The 18732-nt window shown below is 33.0% G+C and overlaps 1 protein-coding gene across 3 annotated transcripts; it reads left to right on the top strand.

Annotated features, from left to right (window-relative positions):
* The first annotated feature begins 4098 nt into the window (after positions 1-4098).
* LOC112037221 (APO protein 2, chloroplastic) lies at positions 4099-10464 on the top strand. Of its 3 annotated transcripts, none has more exons than XM_024070034.2 (4): positions 4099-4222; positions 5448-5720; positions 6543-6895; positions 9098-10464. In XM_024070034.2, exons 2-4 carry the CDS (start codon positions 5553-5555, stop codon positions 9927-9929), a joined length of 1353 nt encoding a protein of 450 aa, XP_023925802.1. In that variant the 5' UTR covers positions 4099-4222; positions 5448-5552; the 3' UTR covers positions 9930-10464. The 3 variants fall into 3 exon arrangements, with proteins under 3 accessions (XP_023925802.1, XP_065638944.1, XP_023925801.1); XM_065782872.1 differs by having other exon boundaries at positions 5455-5720; XM_024070033.2 differs by having other exon boundaries at positions 5552-5720.
* Positions 10465-18732: the final 8268 nt, after the last annotated feature.

An 18732-nucleotide genomic window follows, 5' to 3' on the forward strand; every position in this document is an offset into this window, starting at 1 on the left:
TTACCCATTGCGTCTACAAAATTGATGTTCTAAGTCCAGCAAAAAGACGTCATGTGTGACATATGCGAAAGGTGTCAATTTTATAAAAGGCAATGGACGAAATGACCAATTTTACAAAAATTTTAAAAATTAAGAATTAAAATAATAAAAATCAAACCTTAGGATCGATATTGATATTTCTCCAAAACTGAAAAGGATTTTTTTAGATTTTAAACTACCCCGTGTGTGTGATGGGTCTAGATAATTGTTGTCAATCATTAAAAGATAACGGCCCTTTAAGCGGGCACCAAAAAATACGAATTACACTTTTTTCTCTAACCAAATTCCTTGTATCATATTTTTCCTAACTTAATCATAGGAGAATCTTTACCAGAACTACACCCGTGTTTGAATCAAAGTCGTTTGATAGTTCTTGTTCAGGTTTTGTCGTAGGATCACAGTTAGTCCATCCAGATAAACAAAAGGCTAATTGGCCATTTTTTTGCATATATACTTGAAATTTATTAGGAGAAAACTTCACGCTGTATGAAGAATTTTAGAATAGATAGTATATTATTCACACAAATTGGCTTATATTATTCGCCAATCATTATTTTGAGATTTTCCTTCATAAGGAATTTAGTGGGATTGGAGAAGGGAGAAACTAAATTTTGGGGGATAACGGTCAATCCCACTAAATAAATTCCAGTCATTTGGATTTGTTTTAGTTATTGGTGGTAAGCCATCCATCTTAAATTTAAAGAGACGTCAACCAAAATAAAAAATTGGTTTTGAATTGAAATCGTTCTTGTGTGTATTTTTTTCTTTTATCTCTCTTCTCTTACTCTCTTCAGTCTCTTGTTTACTTTCTTAGGCCAAATCTAGACGAATTGGCTTGGAAAACCTCTTTATGTGAATGTAGGGGCGGGTCAAAATGTTGAAAAAATTTATCAAATATTACACAAAAATAATTAGGGTAAATTGTACCAACCTTTCTTGAGGTTTCACGAAATAACACTTTGCTCCAAATGTTTTAAGAAATGACACTCTTATCCTCAGCTTTTTATAAATGCAAAGGATAAATTCATACTCTCTAGCATCATTTCTTCTCTAACAAATTAAATATTCTAGTTTTTAAAGTAATACTTTTAGAGGTTATGGACTTATTTGTGACATTTATACAAACCTCTTCTAAAAAGATATTTATACAAACCTTAAGGGGTTGAGTGTCATTTTCTCGTTTGAGAGGGGTTTGGTTTACCACTGGTACTTTTTTAAGGGCGCAGCTTACGTTCAGTACTCCAGTGCACTGAACGTGTTACGATTGTGACACGTGTTCAAAAATGGACACATGTCACAATCGGTGCAGCTCCAGTGCACTGGAGCACTAGACATAAGCTGCACCCCTTTTTTTAACTGGACATGTCCTTTTATTTTAAATATACAATAGCAAATGGTAGTGGATTTGAATCTCCACTTTTTATTTAATTTGTGGGTGATGTGGCAATCTCTCATTAAAACAAAATGTGATTCATTTTAAAAATGTACTGAAGGTAAGCCAAACTCGTTTGGGAGAAGTGTCATTTTGTGGATTAAGATGAAACTAGGTAGAATGATCGAAAACCCAAATAATTAATTAAAAAGAAACTATCAATTTGTCATATAAAAATTATTAGAATTAATATTTTTTCTCTTGTCCGTCCAAAAATTATGAGCTCCCCTTAGGAAAAAGAAAATTTAGATGCCTTAAATTCAAAAATTCTAGAAGTTAAGAGCACTCAAAGAAGAAAAAATCATTAGCAAAGTGAGAATAAAGCTACAAATTTATTATAAAGATAGTATAAATAGCTAATTTACATAATTATCTTGTTCTTTTTTAATAATTCACAATATTTTACACTCTTACATAAAATGGGGATTTCTATTTAATAGGCATTAAGTTGAAAAGTCCAAAAGAAAAATTAAAGAAAAATCCTTCTTATGGTTTGTTTATTTCTTTCTTACAGAACTCACATACTTTTTCTAAGTAATCAGATACATATTGCCATATAACTCAAGGAAGTCAATACCGTACCGGTACCAGCCGTACCGGTTGCATACCGGTATCGAAACATTAACGTTTCGTACCAGTTTAAATACCGGCGGTACCGGCCATATACCGGCCAATTTCGGGCAATACCGGCTGGTACCAGGCGTACCGGCCGGTATAGGAAAAAAGTTTTTTTTTAATTTTTTTTTTTTAAGTTTTGTAATTTTTGAATTTTTGTTAGGGTAGAATGATAACTTATTTGCCTTAAATTATTAGTATTATTTGTTTTCTTAGTATGCAATGGTAACTTTTAAGCTTTCTATTTTCTATATTGTGTGTTTTTTTTTTCTTTTTAATTGATACTAAAGTCTAAAATTATGAATAATTAGTTTTGAATTGAGGAAATGTTTTATGTAAACTTTTATATTTATTATAATATATATACACACACATACATATATATATTTATTTAAAAATATAAAAAATAGCGGTAAACCCGAAACGGTACACCGGTATTGACCGGTATCCGAAATATACCGTACCAACGGACAAACCGGTACAGCCTCCGGTACGGTATTGACTCCCTTGATATAACTATGTCAATAGTCTTATAATTCAGTAACATTATTAGATTTTGCAATATAGAGAATTTTGGGTTCAAATTTTCTCCTCCACTTGTGTGTGTATGTGTGCATGCATGCTTAGTCTTACTTACACTACTTTTTACCATTTTCAAATAAAAAAAAATGAATCATAATCAAGTTACACTTGTTAAAACTAGTTCTTAAAAGAAAAATTTGTCCCTGACTAGCCCAAACCCTTCTCCTCTCTCTCTCAGACCTCTGGCACCCTCTCTCTCTCACCCATACCCACGGCGACTGAAGACTCCCTCTTTTATGGCCAAAACCCATTTTTTCCACTACCATCTTCCATTCTCTTCTCAAATCAGTGTCATGGAGACATTTGGCTAGGGATTTTCGAGCTTCACATCACCACCACTGCTGCTGTTCCATGCCAACAGCTCTAATATGGTGCCAAACGTGTTTAGGTCTTCATTTCTGGGTTTAGATCTCGATTTATAGGTTTGAGTCTTTGTTTGTGTTTAGGTTTGTGTGTCAAACGTCAAGGGAACATTTGACAAAGACCCACGAGCTCCGCCACCACCATCGACGACGCCACCACTGGTGGCCGCCAATCTCTATCCTCTTTCTTTATTCTTTTTTTTTTTTTTTCCTCTTTTGGTTTGGTTCTTTGTTGGTTTAGGTCTTGGTCAATTTACAGATTGGGTTTTCTTATGTGATATAAGGATTTGGTGATTTTTTATTTGGGTTTGAATGGGGGTTTGGGTATGGTCATTTGCAGATTTGTGGGTATTTTTTGATTTAAGGTTTGTCTCAAAATGGCTCTAATATGGTGATTTTGTTGGTGTGTGCATATGAATCTGTGTGTATGATTGGTAATCTGGGATGATTTTTGGGGGTTTCAAGTTTTGGAATTTATATGGCTATGTGTGTATGTTTGTGTTCTATGACATGTTGTGTAGTGTGATTTGTGCTCAAATCTATGCTTATGTTAGTGTAATCACAGACTCACAGTGAATAGATCAGAAGAGAGGGTCTGCGATGAGAAAGAGAAGAGTGAATAGTGCTAAACGAAGTTAGTGATAAAATTGTTTTTTAAAGACCAAGTTAGTCGTTTTTTAAAAGTTTTAGACCTAATTGGTATTAGCCCAAACCTCAGGAGGGTTTCATAGAATTTACCTAAAACAATATAATTCAATAGTGATTTGTTAAAAATAATAATAATAAAAAATTATCAAATAATATAGCATCGATAAAAATTACATAATATGGAACATGAAGCTAACTTTAAACATAAAAAATAAAATAAAAAAATAAAAAATTTATTCTTTTTTTTTTTTCTTTCCTTAAAAAAAATTTCTGATTTGGTCCATTAAAAATGGAAGGGCAGAATCCAAGGTGGACATGCCCAGCCCACTTTAGTAATGGGCTTTTTCCAGCGTCAAAAAACCAGCTTCCAGCCCAGAGGTCCAATAAATTTGACGGAAGTCCCAAAATTTACTCACATTTTTTTTCTAAATCACAAGAACACCCTTTTCTCTTTTCATCCACTACAGCCAGAGTTGTCCACACAAATAAAAATCTGACTCAAAAACATGCTCTGTTAAAGCTCGCTTCTAAAACTAGCCAAAAGGTGCCCTCTTTTTTTATCTTTTAATAGTTCTTTCTTTCTTTTTCATTTCGGTTTATCCCAAAAAAAAGCCGTTGCATTTTGTTTTGTTTTGTGATATGATGAATTTTTGTGCATTTTGATAATGGGTATGAATGTATGATACTATGATGTCCTGTTGAGTGTATGTTGGTGGTGGGTTTGTTGTGTTCGTGTGTTTTAATCTAAAGTTTGTTGATTTTGCACATACCCATTTGACTTTAGCTGATTTTAGTTCATATTTATGGTGTCTTGGTTTTGTTGGTGTATGGTTTTAGGAATTGGGGTTGTGGGTTTTGAGCATAAGCTGAAACTGGAGCTGAACTTGGTTGTGTAACATATGTGTCTGTGAAAGTAACTTCAAGAACCAATTTTTATCTCCTCTTGCAAAGAGGTTTTAGAAACAACTAGGTTCTCATTGTAAAAGAACCTCCTTTTTGGCTTGCTGTCAATGCCATTAGTTTAAAATGTCCAGAATGGTTTATCCAAAGGAAGAAATGTCCATGTATAGCTCCTTTTGTGGCATTGTTTTGAATTCAACTGTGTAAAATTGAGAAACAAAGCCTAAGGACTGCTTCTAGTTCCTGAATAGAGACTGAGAATAAGTAATCAATAGTGACTGAGATACAAAAAAATATTTAACTGTCTGAATAATTGTCTTTTCCAAACGTCTTTCATTGCCCTTGTAGGCAAAATAGACTGGTTTTGATCCTCTATTTCAAGATATAGGGCTAACATGCTATTCATGATTTTTTTTTTTTTTTTTGATAAGTAACTTAAATATGCTGTGGTTGCAATGTAATGACATATTTTGATACTCTAACTTAACAAACAACAACTTTCTAAGTTGGACTTTATGATTCTTTTAAAAGTTTATAAGTACCTTTTGTGATTTTCAAAATATTATTAAGTATATGCACAGGTTCCTCAATTCTTTCTTTGTAATCTTTTTTGAGTTTCAATTATGAAACTTAGGAGTTAAAACTTTGAAAAATGAAACTATGGTGTGTGTATAAAACTTACTAGTTAATAAAATATTGGAGGTAATGTATAACCAATGGAGAAAATATGACCATTTGATTTGGAAAAATAATGAAGAAAGAATGAAGAAAGACTATTCAAATGGAATTGAGTAAAAATAGAAAATTTGGTGCAGGTGTATGTGAAATGTGGGTTAGCTAAAATAGTTTTTTTTTTTTTTTTTTGCAAGAATTTAGCTAAAGATATATTGAGATTGATGTGAATCCTCAAGCTGTACTCTTTCAAAGCTTGTTTTAGAAAGTTTCTGAGCAGACGTTTTATCTTGGTCTTAAGGATGGACTGTGGTTCTCTAAACTTTACACATAGCTCAGTGGTCTTGTTGTGTGGTAAAGGAAAGTTTTTAACACCCAAAGTGGGGCCATTAAATGCTTCCTTCCAGAAGAATGCAGAACACCTGAAGCTTAGCCGACATCTGGGTCTTGGTTCACTTGATTCTTTCCAGGTATGCCTTGTTGAGAATTCACAGCTCAGTTTGTTGGTTGTGTAATGCACTTGATTGGAAAACATTATTGAAAGCTCTTGATATTTTATTTGGGAAAATTGTGGAGTACTAGCCATCTAGCTTTAAGCCAATGTCATCGTATGCAAGGTTCTAAGGACCCTCAATTTTTACAACTGTATTTCCGTACTAGTACACTCAGGCATTGGTTATTAGTCAGTTATTGCTGTTTTTTGTTATTGTAAGTGTACATATGTCAAGCTTCCAATTACAATTAGGGTGTTTGGCAAACACACAAGACCAATTCAGTCTGGTTTTGAACCAATAAAAAAATTAGTTCGAGTTCAAGTCAATGAGTTCCAGGAATCAGCCTCTGCAAAAAAAAAAAAAAAAAAGGGTGGGTGGGAAGGCAAGGGTGCTTACCAATCACCTCTCCAAGAAGGAAAAAGTAAATAAAAATGGAAAAGACCTGAATTAAATGAACTATTGTTTTGGGTGAACTTCCTAGTAATGGCCTTGAACAATAGCCCCAGCCAAAGCTTGTCCAATATGCAGTATTGCGCCATTGCTTCAAGTTATAACATATTTAGGGTCTACTGTAATAATCACTGAGATTTTCTGTTAAAGCTTTTTACACAATCAATTCTGATTGTTAGCTTGTTTCTTGACAAGCCAAAATCAGGAATTAAGTGTCTCCAATATCTGTATTGCAGCTTGAAAATGTAGCCTGCATGAAACTCTCTTTGATTCCTATATAACTGTAACTCTTAAGGAACTTCCCATCTAATGTTTATGCTTCATGACTCTACTTTTATTCTTTTGCAGCACAGTAGCATTAAAATTAAACTCCCATTGAAGTACAGAAGTCCATCACTGAACTTGTGTCAATCATATCCATTGGTCATCAGGAGTGAACTTCCTCAAAATGCTGATTTTCCACGCTACTATTCAAAGAAGGAGAAAAAGCCATTTCCAGTACCCATTGTGGAGCTGAGGCGGGCTGCTAGGGAGAGGGTCAAGAAGATGAAAGGCCAGCCTAAACGACCTGCTCCACCACCAAAGAATGGCCTACTTGTCAAGAGGCTCATACCAGTTGCTTATGATGTGTTTAATGCAAGGATTACACTGATTAACAATCTCAAGAAACTCTTAAAGGTGGTTCGTGTGCATGCTTGCAGGTAATTCAATTCCTCTGCTAATATTTGACTCATGGAATGGAAAAAAATAAAATCAGCTTTTGTTAAGCACTGTGACAGAAATCTATTTGGTTATCTAAATCAATCTGTTAAACTGACCTGTTGCATGTATCTCATGAGATATATCTATACTGCATGATGAATGCAGACATGTTGACTCAACAGCATATTGAAAAATATTTCAATTAGCTGATGTCCATGTGATAAAAATTTAGCTCTCTTTACTGGGTTGAATTTCAATTTTCTTTCATTGTATGTGATTTCTTTAGATGAGCTTCTTTTTTTCTTTTTTCTTTTTTCTTTTTTTAATGTTTGCCCAGTGAGCATCTTTCTCTCCTTGAACAAATATTAGATGACTGTTATCTAAGACAAAAGATTATCGCTTGTCAAAAAATTGCTTGGAACTTAAACTGGGGTTGTTTTAGGCTAAATTTGAGTTTGTTACTTTTTTCACTTTGATCCATCTAGTTTCAAGTTTAGCAGTGTCAACTTTGCTTGAAACTTAAATTGCTTCTTCTTCATTTTTCCCTTTTCTTTTTAAAGCTAAAATAGGCATTGGTTCCTGTAAATTTGAGTTTGTTATCAATATGGTCCGTGTAGTTCTAATTCCAGCAGCATTAACTTCAAAGTTTTGGCCGAATTGATGTCTTGCCTTCCTAGTAAAGAGCAATCATCATGAAACTGATGTCATAGTTTGAAATCCTATAGTATCTATAAAGTACTCTTAAAAAAAATTGAAGTTTTGGATTATTTTCAATTTAGTCCTTCTGTCTATCTCTGCTAATCATAGGAACACTAAATTTTATGTGATGTTGCAGGTGAGCATAAAACAAGGTCATTTCAAAACTTTTATTTAGAGGAAAAATAAAATAGATGATAAAATAAATCAAATGAATCAAATAGAAAATACGAGAGAGCGATATTTTGGAAATCTTGTTGCAAACCTTGCAATCCTCTTCTCTTCATTGTGTTATTGTTCTTCATGAACATTTCCTTGGTCTTCGACTTGTTCCTAAGGTTTGAATTGGTATGTTCTCTTTGTTTTTGTTGCTAGTGTTGCTTCTGTTGGCTCAGCAGATTTGAATTTGACCTTTGGCTTCCTCACCAATGTTAGGGACTATAGATGCAAGTGCGACTCAAATTCACTTCTACTAATTGAACCCATGCTAACCCATAAACTATTATTCCTCCAAGAACAAGTCTCAGCCTGATAATCAAAGTTCCCAAAAAAAACCTTGGAGGCAACTTTTGTTGACTAAGCTGCAAGTAACACAAATATCCTTATGATGGCATAGAATCAATACGGTTAGAATTATGGTTAAGATTAAATGTATCATTTCCTAAAAGCTTAAGCTTTTGGGACAATCAATTATTTAATATAATATCAGGGCAAAAGATCCTGAGTTCAATCTCTGTCTCCACTCTAATTCCCATTTAAAATATTAAAAATCCCACGTGTTGGGCCTCATTTATTAAGGGGGAGTTTAGGCCCATAGTTGAGAGGGAGTGTTAGAATTATGGTTAAATGATTAAATTCACCATTTCCTAACAGCTTAAGTTTTGGGACAATCGGCAATTAAACAAATAATATTCTAGTCGGATGAAATGGATCCTGATAGAGCTGGAACTTCATGACCAAAGCATGCAACTGCTTTGTTTTTGAGGGATTGGCAAATCTTTTAGAGTTCAAAGTGAAGAAAATGGTATAGGAAGAAATTTTGAACTAAATTGATGTTTACTGATTTCAACACCAGCAATTGTTTACATGGTGAATAGATTGGGTGAATTACTACCAGAGACAATCCTTGGCTACATTGTTTTGCTGTGGCATTGGTGACTCCGTTGTGGACATGCTGCCTGAACCTAAGCCCCCTCCCAACTCCCTTTTTTCTGTTTTTTCACATATTGAGAGAGAGAGAGAGAGAAGAAGAAGAAGTAGAAGAAAACTATCAAAATAGTTTCATTCAGGCATAATTTACATGACCCTTTGCCTATGATTAACAGGGATAGACAAGAGTACCAAATTAACCAATACTTGAAAAAGTTGAAATTGATATTTTGAAACTATAAGAATTAAATTGATAGCAAATCCAAATTTAGAAGGAACAAAATATATTCAAACCTTTTTCTTTAATAAAATTCATTCAACTTGTTTTGTGACTTTTTTGTGCAATGCAAATGCAGCGGCTGTAATGAAATTCACGTGGGACCTGTTGGACATCCATTCAGATCTTGTAGAGGTCCAAATGCTGGCTTCCGCAAGGGTCTTCATGTGTGGACAAATGCAACTGTTGACGACATAGTCTTTGAAGTAGAAGCCTACCACCTCTATGATCGCCTTGGAAAGCGTATTCCTCATCAGGAGAGATTCTCAATTCCCCGGATTCCAGCCGTAGTTGAGCTCTGCATCCAAGCTGGTGTCAATATTCCTGAATTTCCAACAAAAAGGAGAAGAAAGCCAATCATCCGCACTGGGAGAAAGGAGTTCATTGATGCAGATGAAAGTGAACTACCAGATCCTGTCCCTGAATTCCCTGAGACACCATTATTAACAGAAATACCTGATTCAGAGATAGTAGCCCCATCTGATGAAGTCGACATTGCTTCGCTTGCTGAGGAAACACTACAAGCATGGGAAAAGATGAGGGGAGGAGCCAGCAGGTTGATGAAGAAGTACCTGGTAAGGGTTTGTGGGTATTGCCCAGAGGTACATGTTGGTCCTAGTGGGCACAAGGCACAGAACTGTGGGGCTCATAAGCACCAGCAGCGGAATGGGCAGCATGGTTGGCAGGCGGCAGTCCTAAATGACTTGATACCACCAAGATATGTGTGGCATGTTCCTGATGTAAATGGACCACCATTGCAAAGAGAGCTTAGGAACTTCTATGGCCAAGCACCTGCTGTAGTCGAAATATGCACACAAGCTGGCGCTGTTGTGCCAGATGAGTACAAATCAACAATGAGGTTGGATGTGGGGATCCCCTCGGATCTTAGAGAAGCTGAACTGGTAGTTTAAGGAGATTTTGTTTCTTTCTTCTGTTTCTTTTTGCCCCCTACACCTCCTCTTTCAAATGCAATATAGCGTATGTAGAATATTGGGATTGAATACAGTGTGGAAACTTGGAAAGCTCAATCTGATGGTGGTCAGCAATAAGAACTATTTCACACAATTGCGTTTCATCAGGACAGGGAGATTCTGCGATTACAGAGTTACTCTGATCATGCCACTGAGATTATGTTAATAGTTGGAATATCCGAAAAGACAACTGCATTTGCGGCTGCATAACTATTACGGCTGCATCAGCAACAGCTTCGAGACAACTGCATTTGCAAAGATATTGGTGTTCACCATATCAATGCAGATTAATCACAGTTGCCACTTGTTTCTAGTAGAAACAATGGGGACACAGAATTGCAACAGCAAGAGGATGAGTATAGCATAGGCTTGATACCAAAATTGTTATAAAACAGATTGTAACATATTTACTATATATGTAGAATGATCATTCTTAATTTGCTATCTTACCATTAATTGTAGCCAAGGTTTTGTATATCCTTAAAATGTGGTCACAATAGCAATCGTCTGATTATTGACTTAGTGTTGGCACCAAAATTATTATCAGACAAATTGTAGATGGATTTTGATCTTCTATTTTATTATGCTCTATTGGATGACCGTTCTAACTCTTTCTCAAATAAAAATAAATAAATAATTGATTTTTTTTAATAATAAAAAAAATAAATAAATTTTGAATAATAAATAATAGATTTAGATCTTCTATTTTGCGCATTGTAAAATAGCGGTTGTAAGGAAATCAAAGCTACACAGTGATTCTATCGCTGTACGGAAAAAGTTAAAGTAAACAATTTTTTTAATTTTTTTTGAAGTGAACGAAACACTTGACACCTTATGACCTTAACAAGGTGTGAATGTGTGATATGATCAAAAGTGTCCACTTGGGAACAATATTTTACACAACTTGCTATCAAAGTTTTGTTTTGATTAGAACAAACATCGATATAAAAGGTTTACAAATTGATTGATAATGCATATGATTGATAAATTTCAACAATAGAATTAACTAATTAATTTTTTGTTATATTGGAGATGCATTAGTTTGTGAAGGTTCATGTAATAAAATTTGTAGGACAAGACTTCTCTCTTGTGGATAGGCAGGGGCGGAGCTAGGAATTTTTGTATGGGGGGGCCAACTTGCGACACTAATATATTTATCAAGACAACTTCTACACCCACACACACACATATGTACACACATGAGCACTTTTTTATTATATATACACACACTTTTTTATTTGATAAGTTATATATATACACACACCCAACCAAAAAAAAAAAAAAGATCTTAGTATTTTTAATCAAAATTATTTTTGACGGTGATCTTTCATAAAATAAAATTCATTTTTTCCATTTTCATGGTCAAAATCTTAAAAAGTTTCATTTTAAATACAAATTATCAAATTTTATGCTAAAGTAAGTAAAAAATCTTTCAATTGAACTAATGAAATTTTCAAAAACATGAATGATCCAAAACTTGGAGAAATAAGTTAGGCTCTAAACATATTTAAAGTTACCTTACTTTAACACATTATATGGCAACTAAAGACACATTTCATGTGTAGTTTTAGTGACAACAATTTTTTAATGGACTTGTTAATCGTCACATTACGGGTTGAAAAATATAGATTCAAACATGTTTGATACCAAATTTTATCAAATATTTAACAGATATAAAAGTATATTTTACAATAAAAAATAGAATTGCGAAAAATAAAATTATATCTCTATAACTATTAGGCCAATTATTTTATTTAAGAGCATTATTAGACTAATTCAAATATTTGGCGGGGCCAACTCTTATTTTTGTAGACTAAATTTTGAAAACATAAAAATAATTGTATATATATTTTTAAAAATTTTAAATTTGGGGGGGGGGGGCATCCTTATACATGCCTCCGCCCCTGTGGATAGGAGCATAGGATGAAACACAGGGCTAACATGTATCAATATCGTGTCCCTTCCCACCACTCAAATCCACTAGAGAGAGCAAAACTCAAATTTGTAGTCTCCCAAACATGAGTGATTTTAGGACCATAAACTATTTCATATTTTTTGTCACAACTCTAACGTGGTAAATTGTAAGTAGTTTACTTATCACTTACACATAAATTTACAATTTTTTTTACCGATCACACTTTGCCACATCATAGTTGTGCCAAAAAAATTGTGTAATAGTTTGTGTTACTGGATTTCTTTTCCCCTAACATCACTCCTAAAATTATTGAAGTTGTGGAAGTCAACCACCACATGTCAAAGTAAGAACTCTTCAAACTCTACATGCTCCAAATGTCCATCAAAGATAAACTTTCGCCTTCTATTTCTTTCACCACCCTCATGTCCCCTTCTCTCTCCAGTTTAAAACTTTCATAACCACGTAAAAAAACACACAAAACACAGTTTTACAGAAAGAGAGACAACATAGAGGAAGAGTGAAAGAGATAATAAAGCTATAGACATAGAAGGCCTTAGCAGGAGCAGAAGAAGTGAAATCAATGTCAGACCAGGGAGTGAAGCAGCCATCACCAGGGCAGCATGCCACTGGGATACTTCACCAGCGCAGTAAACCGCACTTCCGTCCTATGAGCATGGCCATTGGTGGCTTAGCCATCGCTGCCACTCTTGGTTTCTTTGTCTTATACTCCAAGAAGAAGCCTGAAGCCTCTGCACTTGATGTTGCCAAAGTTACCACTGGAATTTCCCATCCAGAAATCACCCGCCCACGCCACTAGATATCATTGCCAACTTGATTAATGCCTCTATTAATTTCTAGACATCTTCCTTTTTTTTTGTCTTGTGATTGCTATCATCTTTGCTTTCTTTTTTCTTGTTTATCTTTTAAGATGTATGATTTTCTTTTATTTTCTTTCATTGTATTAACTTGAGATGCAGTGCAAATAAAATATCCATTGCATATTATATCGGAATTTTTCTTATTTAAATTGAGTTCAGGGTTCTAAAATTTGATTTGAAGAAATGTCTATATTATGTGAACTTGATCAAATTCAGGAAAACATTATGGGCAAGACATCGAATGGTTTTTCCCATATTGGTAATCCATAACATAACGACATGACATGAGATCGAGCTTGACATATATGGTTAGATCTTGGAAATACATGTGTAAATTATGCAAGTTAATATGTTGAACTCATTTTCCATTAGTGATATAATTTTTTTTTCCCGATATGCAAAGAGATAGATATTTATTGAAAAATATATATGCATTACAAATATAATTATTGATGTGGCGTGATTAGTGGAAGATAAAAATAATGTCAATAATAGACTAAAATAAGAGTGATTTTACTTTAATCATAACTTATGATCTTCGCAAATTATGAAAAAATGTTAGTAAAAAATTTTATATCTCCAGCTTTGCTTATTATATTTCAGGTGAGCCTTGCTAGCTAGGTTGTGGGCACATTGTTGTTCCTTTCTACACAGATAATTAGATATCAGCTTCTAAAGCTCTTCCTAATTGGTTGTTATTGGCAAGGTGTGAGCCCAAAAAACAAAAACAAAAAACACACCGGGACAATTGAGGAAGCTCTCTCTAATTGGTCGTTATAAATTAGATGCGACTCCGAAAATTTCACATTGGTGCATTTTTGACATTGAGGACGTGTTTGGTAGTATGGATTTTAGGGAGGAGGGAAAAAAAAAATGAGGAGAGAAAACTTTTTGAAGAGTGTTTGGTTGGAAGAAGGAGAAAGGAAAATGCTGGTTGGGGGGCCAAGTGTTTTCTCCTTAGGCTCACCAAAAAGCTCTCTCCAAAATGATGAGAAAACTAAGTGGGGGGAGTTTGATAAATAAATAATGAAAATGCCAATGTGCACTTGCACATGGGCTTTGTCCAGTACATTGCTTTTTTTTTTTTTTTTTTTTTTTTTTTTTTTTTTATTTAATCACAACCAAAAATATTATTTTTTTTAATAATTAATTTTCTTTTAAAATTCTTAAAACTTCAGTAATAATTTCATTTAAAATAAAATATACTTATTAGTCATTTTAATAAAAATTACGTGAAATGTTGCAAGCACAAATTAATTTTCTTTTAATAAAAGCTATGGCATAATATTAAATTATTTAAATTAAATAAAAATTATTTTTAAACTTAAAAAAAAAAATTAAAACTAGAATCATAATCGAAACAACATTTTTTTGACTTCATGAAACTTTGACAATATATTTCACTTAGAGCAAATTATGCTAATAATTTGATATGGCCAAATGGTGCATGCATAAATTAATTAAAAATCATATGTAAATTGAATTAAATATTTCAATAATATAATTAAAAGTGAACAATAAAATAAATAGCAATATCAAAGAAAAAAATTACTTCTAGTTACTTGACAAAAGTTTACATTGTGTAATATCATTATCAATATAAAAATAATAAGAGAGAAGGGGATTAGATGCTGCACGGGCTTTGGAGTTTGTTGCTGAGTTAGGAATTACACATGCTATTTTGGAAGGTGATACCTGATGTTGATTCAAGTTCTGAAAAATGGTTGTGTTGATCTATCTCCCTGTGATTTGCTTTTGGATGATGTTCGGTATAGGTCTAATTTTTTTTCTCAATTGCATTACTCTCATGTTAAAAGAGAAAGTAATAAGGTAGTTCATTTTTTGGCTCAATTCGTTGTTAATGGGCCAGGCTTTTTAGTTTAGATGAAGGATGTTCCACCCCAATATTTTTCTATACTCCAAGCTAATTTAACCGATGTTTATCTATACTACTATTTAAGGGGCTGCACCTGTTTGGACTGGATTTTTTTTTGTTCTAAAATACCCCTATTTCTCTAGGTTAAAGTAAAGATAAAACTAAAGGATAATTTGGTAAAACATATATCTAACTTGCACTAAAATATTGCCTACAAAATAGGAACACTCTCCCACTAACCCACTTTTTTTTTTTAATACTTTATTATTAAAAGGAAAAAAAAAACCCCACGATAGTTAAAAAGAAAAAGAAAAAGAAAAGACATGTACTGATAAAAAATAAAATAAAAAACGGTTTTTTAATTTTAATTTTTTTTTTAAACACACGTTTTAGGTATTCCCACCCCCCCCCCTCCCCTAATCTCTTCCCTGCTATCTTTGTTCATGCAGGAAGGTGAATCCTTGAAGGCATATTCTTATAGGTACTGGGAGATGTTCAATGAGGTGGAAGGTAACAATGATGCAATGGCCCTCAGTACATTCAAGCTCGGCCTCCCTACTGATCACGGTTTGAGGGCATCTCTATCTGGCAAACCGGTCGCAAACGTGCGTCAGCTAATGGACCGAAAAAGAGAGAGAGGAAGGAGATATTTGATTCCTGTAACTCCAGATATTGTAATCCTAAATGATCAATGAAAAGCTCTTCTTCGGACATAGCACTCATACTAGTCCGAGAACACATTAATCCAAATCTTCCCATTAGCATTGCCGTTTGATATTGTTATTTTCATTATTAGCCTAGCTCTTTCACCCACTCTCTACAAAATTTATTGTTTTGGGCTCGGTGGGCCAAGGACCCATATTTTTGGGCTTGGGCTGCAAAAACGGACCCTACAAATATAAACACATCTTACAATTTTTTTTTTTTTTTTTAAATTCTTAACAATATCAAGTTGATAAGGTGATAGTTGTGATTGGTGTAATGTTGCTTCCAACTTTTTTTTATAAATTTTTAAGGTGATTAGTGTAACATTGCTTCCATATTCATGTTAGAAAATGATGCTCTCCATTTAAAATGAATCAATTTTTTTTATTTTGAATATATATTCCATTTTTATTGTAAACCAACTTTGAGTGTAACTTTCTAGTGGAATGGAAAGTATCATCTTCATTGAGTTCACTATTAGCACTGTTTTTATTGCACACCAACTATTGTGAATTAAACTTAGAACTCAATTGGTACATTGTACCAAAGAATTACGTGGAAACATGAATTAATAATTTAAGGAATACAAGAAATTATAATGTGGTAAATACTATCATCTATTTATTTGGTGATGACACAAAAATGTAATTATGCTAATATATTCCAAGGTTTGACAAACATGATAAGATGATGGAATGAAATCGTATTTAATTCAAATTTCTCTTGGAAAAAAAACAAAATTATATTGGTATGATTTTTAAGGACTTTTTGAACTCACCTTATTGATAATGACCAATTTAGGGGAGCTTACTCAGGGTCTGTTTGATTTGGGGTGAAAAAGTGGGGGAAAAGAAAAGATTTTATTTCTCTCATTTTTGTTTGGTTGGGAGTGGAAAAGTGGAGGATAGAAAAATGAGTTTGTATAAATTTATTTATATACCTTTATTAAAAAATGATGCCCAATTAAAACAAAAAAGTGACCAAAAAAAAAAAAAATACAATCACCCAAATTTATTAAAAAATACTAGCCTCTGAGCACACGCTCACGCGCGTGCTCAGAGGCTTTTCTATTTTTTGGGTAAGGGTTAGTTTAGAACATTTATTATAATTTGGGATTATTATATTTTTTAATCACAAAAAAAACCTAGGGGTGTGATGAGTATTATGTGTGGTGAAATAATTTTTCATCACACCCCTAGATTTTTTTGTGATTGAAAAATATAATAATTCCAAATTATAATAAATGTTCTAAACTAACCCTTACCTAAAAAATAGAAAAGTCTCTGAGCACGCGCGTGAGCGCGTGCTCAGAGGCTAGTATAAATATGAATGATATTATTGAACAAATTATAATAACTTAAAAACAAAATTAAAAATAAAATTAAGTTGCAATTAATCCAAACCTTTTACCTTGTTCTTGATTTGCACATTATCGTGAATATTACCAAAAAAATAAAAATTATGAGCATCACATATGCTAGTTGGTTCAAATTGCACCACACTTTCAAGGTAGCCAATCAATCCATTCATCCCATTATTTTTGGGATTTTCAAACCCTTGAAAAGAACATTGCAAAACATTGTAAAAGATTTGTGAGGAAAATTTAAAAACAATAAATGTATTTTTTTTTTAACACCATCTCCTACTATAGGAGGTGCATTTGAAGCCAAACCTTCTGTAACAAAGGACCCAACACTCATAAGTAGTAAAATTTGCTAAAGTTACATTTAAAAAGTTCACACTATCAATGCGCCATGATCCAAAACTTGTTTCTCATTTACACGCTGCTACTACGTTTCTCAATCCTCATTTCCAGATATTGCTGAGTATCTTTTCACTTTCTTTTTCACTCTTGTTGATGGTGCAAGCTAAAAGCCATCTTTCAACATACTCATCCACTAACTATAAAAGTAAAAACATCCAATTTGGTGAATACTAAATTACTAATACCGCATGAAACTAATAAAACAGTTAAAGAAGTGAAAAGAAAAAGGTTTCAAAAAACACTTACCAAAGCTCGTTAGGATTTTGGAGCCAAACATGGGAAAATCATCTTTATTTTAGTGGGAGCACCATTTTTTTTTAATGCATGGTAGCACCTTTTGTTTTGTTGCTATGTGCCTTTATTTATTTATTTATTTTTGTGCTTAAAAAATATACTAATCTCAAATTTTAATGGATATGATTTTTAAGTACCACATATTTTACATCTAAATAAAAGTTGAAAGAAATTGGATTATTCAATAGGAAGAGATCTAATCCCTTCTCATCTATCATGTGTTTAAACCATTAAAGTGGTTTTTTTTTTTTTTTAAATTAAAAGAAAAAGGTAAACGAAGCTATAAGCCTATAAGCACTTTTTTTGTGATTGAAAAATATAATAATCTCAATTTATAATAGATGCAAAGAATTAGCCAGAATTAAGAAATAATTTTTAGAGCATATGACTGAACAAAACCGATCCATTTTTGAGACTTTCAATAAATAAATGGATACAGCACCCCCCCCCCCCACCCACCAGAAAAAAAAAAAAAAGGACAAAAATCGATTAATTGGATCAAACGTTTTGCACCAATTTTTTTTTTTTTTTGGCTCTGTTTGGTTGCAGAGAATCTAGTTTTAAAGAGATTCAAAAGAAAAATAGATTAAAAAAAAAAAAAAAGAACTCACGTAAAGGTTATTTTCTACAATTTCCTTACCAATAACAAATTAGAACATCGGCACTGTGATGTGTAAGTATAAAATTTGTGCTAGGAACCAAAGAAAATGTGGAAAATTATAAGACTCACAAATGAAAGCTCAGCAAAATTGGCATATATTGGTTTCTTTGGAGTTGCCTGTTGTTGGACCCAGAAGAAAATGGTATTTTTGTTCTCCTAGGGTGAAAATTTTTCAGATGATAATAATTTCTGTGTTAGTAAATGTCAGTTCAAAACACGAAACATAATTCAACAATGTAAAATGAGAAGGGAAAAAAAAATACCAACCGTTCATATGAGGATTCTCTCAATGACTTGTCTGGTTCTTAAATTTATTTGCATTTACTTCAACTTCACCATCTCATCACCATATAGAAAATAAAGAATCAATTGTGTTAAAATATAGTTGCAAAATACAAAATAAAATGCGAAGAAAAGAAAATGCCAACCGTTCATGAGAATTCTGTAAGCAATTATATGCCAATTTTGAAAAAGAAAAATGATATTTGGGAGTTGTTATCTTTAAAGATAAAATTATAAAGTTATGGAGAAAACTGCTTCTAAATACTAATAGGTAGTTCCTAAAAAAAAATACTAATTGGCTAACTTTTAGTGGGGGGGGGGGTGGGAATACCTAAAAAGTGTGTTTAAAAAAAAAATTAAAATTAAA

The sequence above is a fragment of the Quercus suber genome, unplaced genomic scaffold, assembly GCF_002906115.3.
Source record: "Quercus suber isolate HL8 unplaced genomic scaffold, Cork oak 2.0 scaffold_318, whole genome shotgun sequence".
NCBI classification, from domain to species: domain Eukaryota; kingdom Viridiplantae; phylum Streptophyta; class Magnoliopsida; order Fagales; family Fagaceae; genus Quercus; species Quercus suber.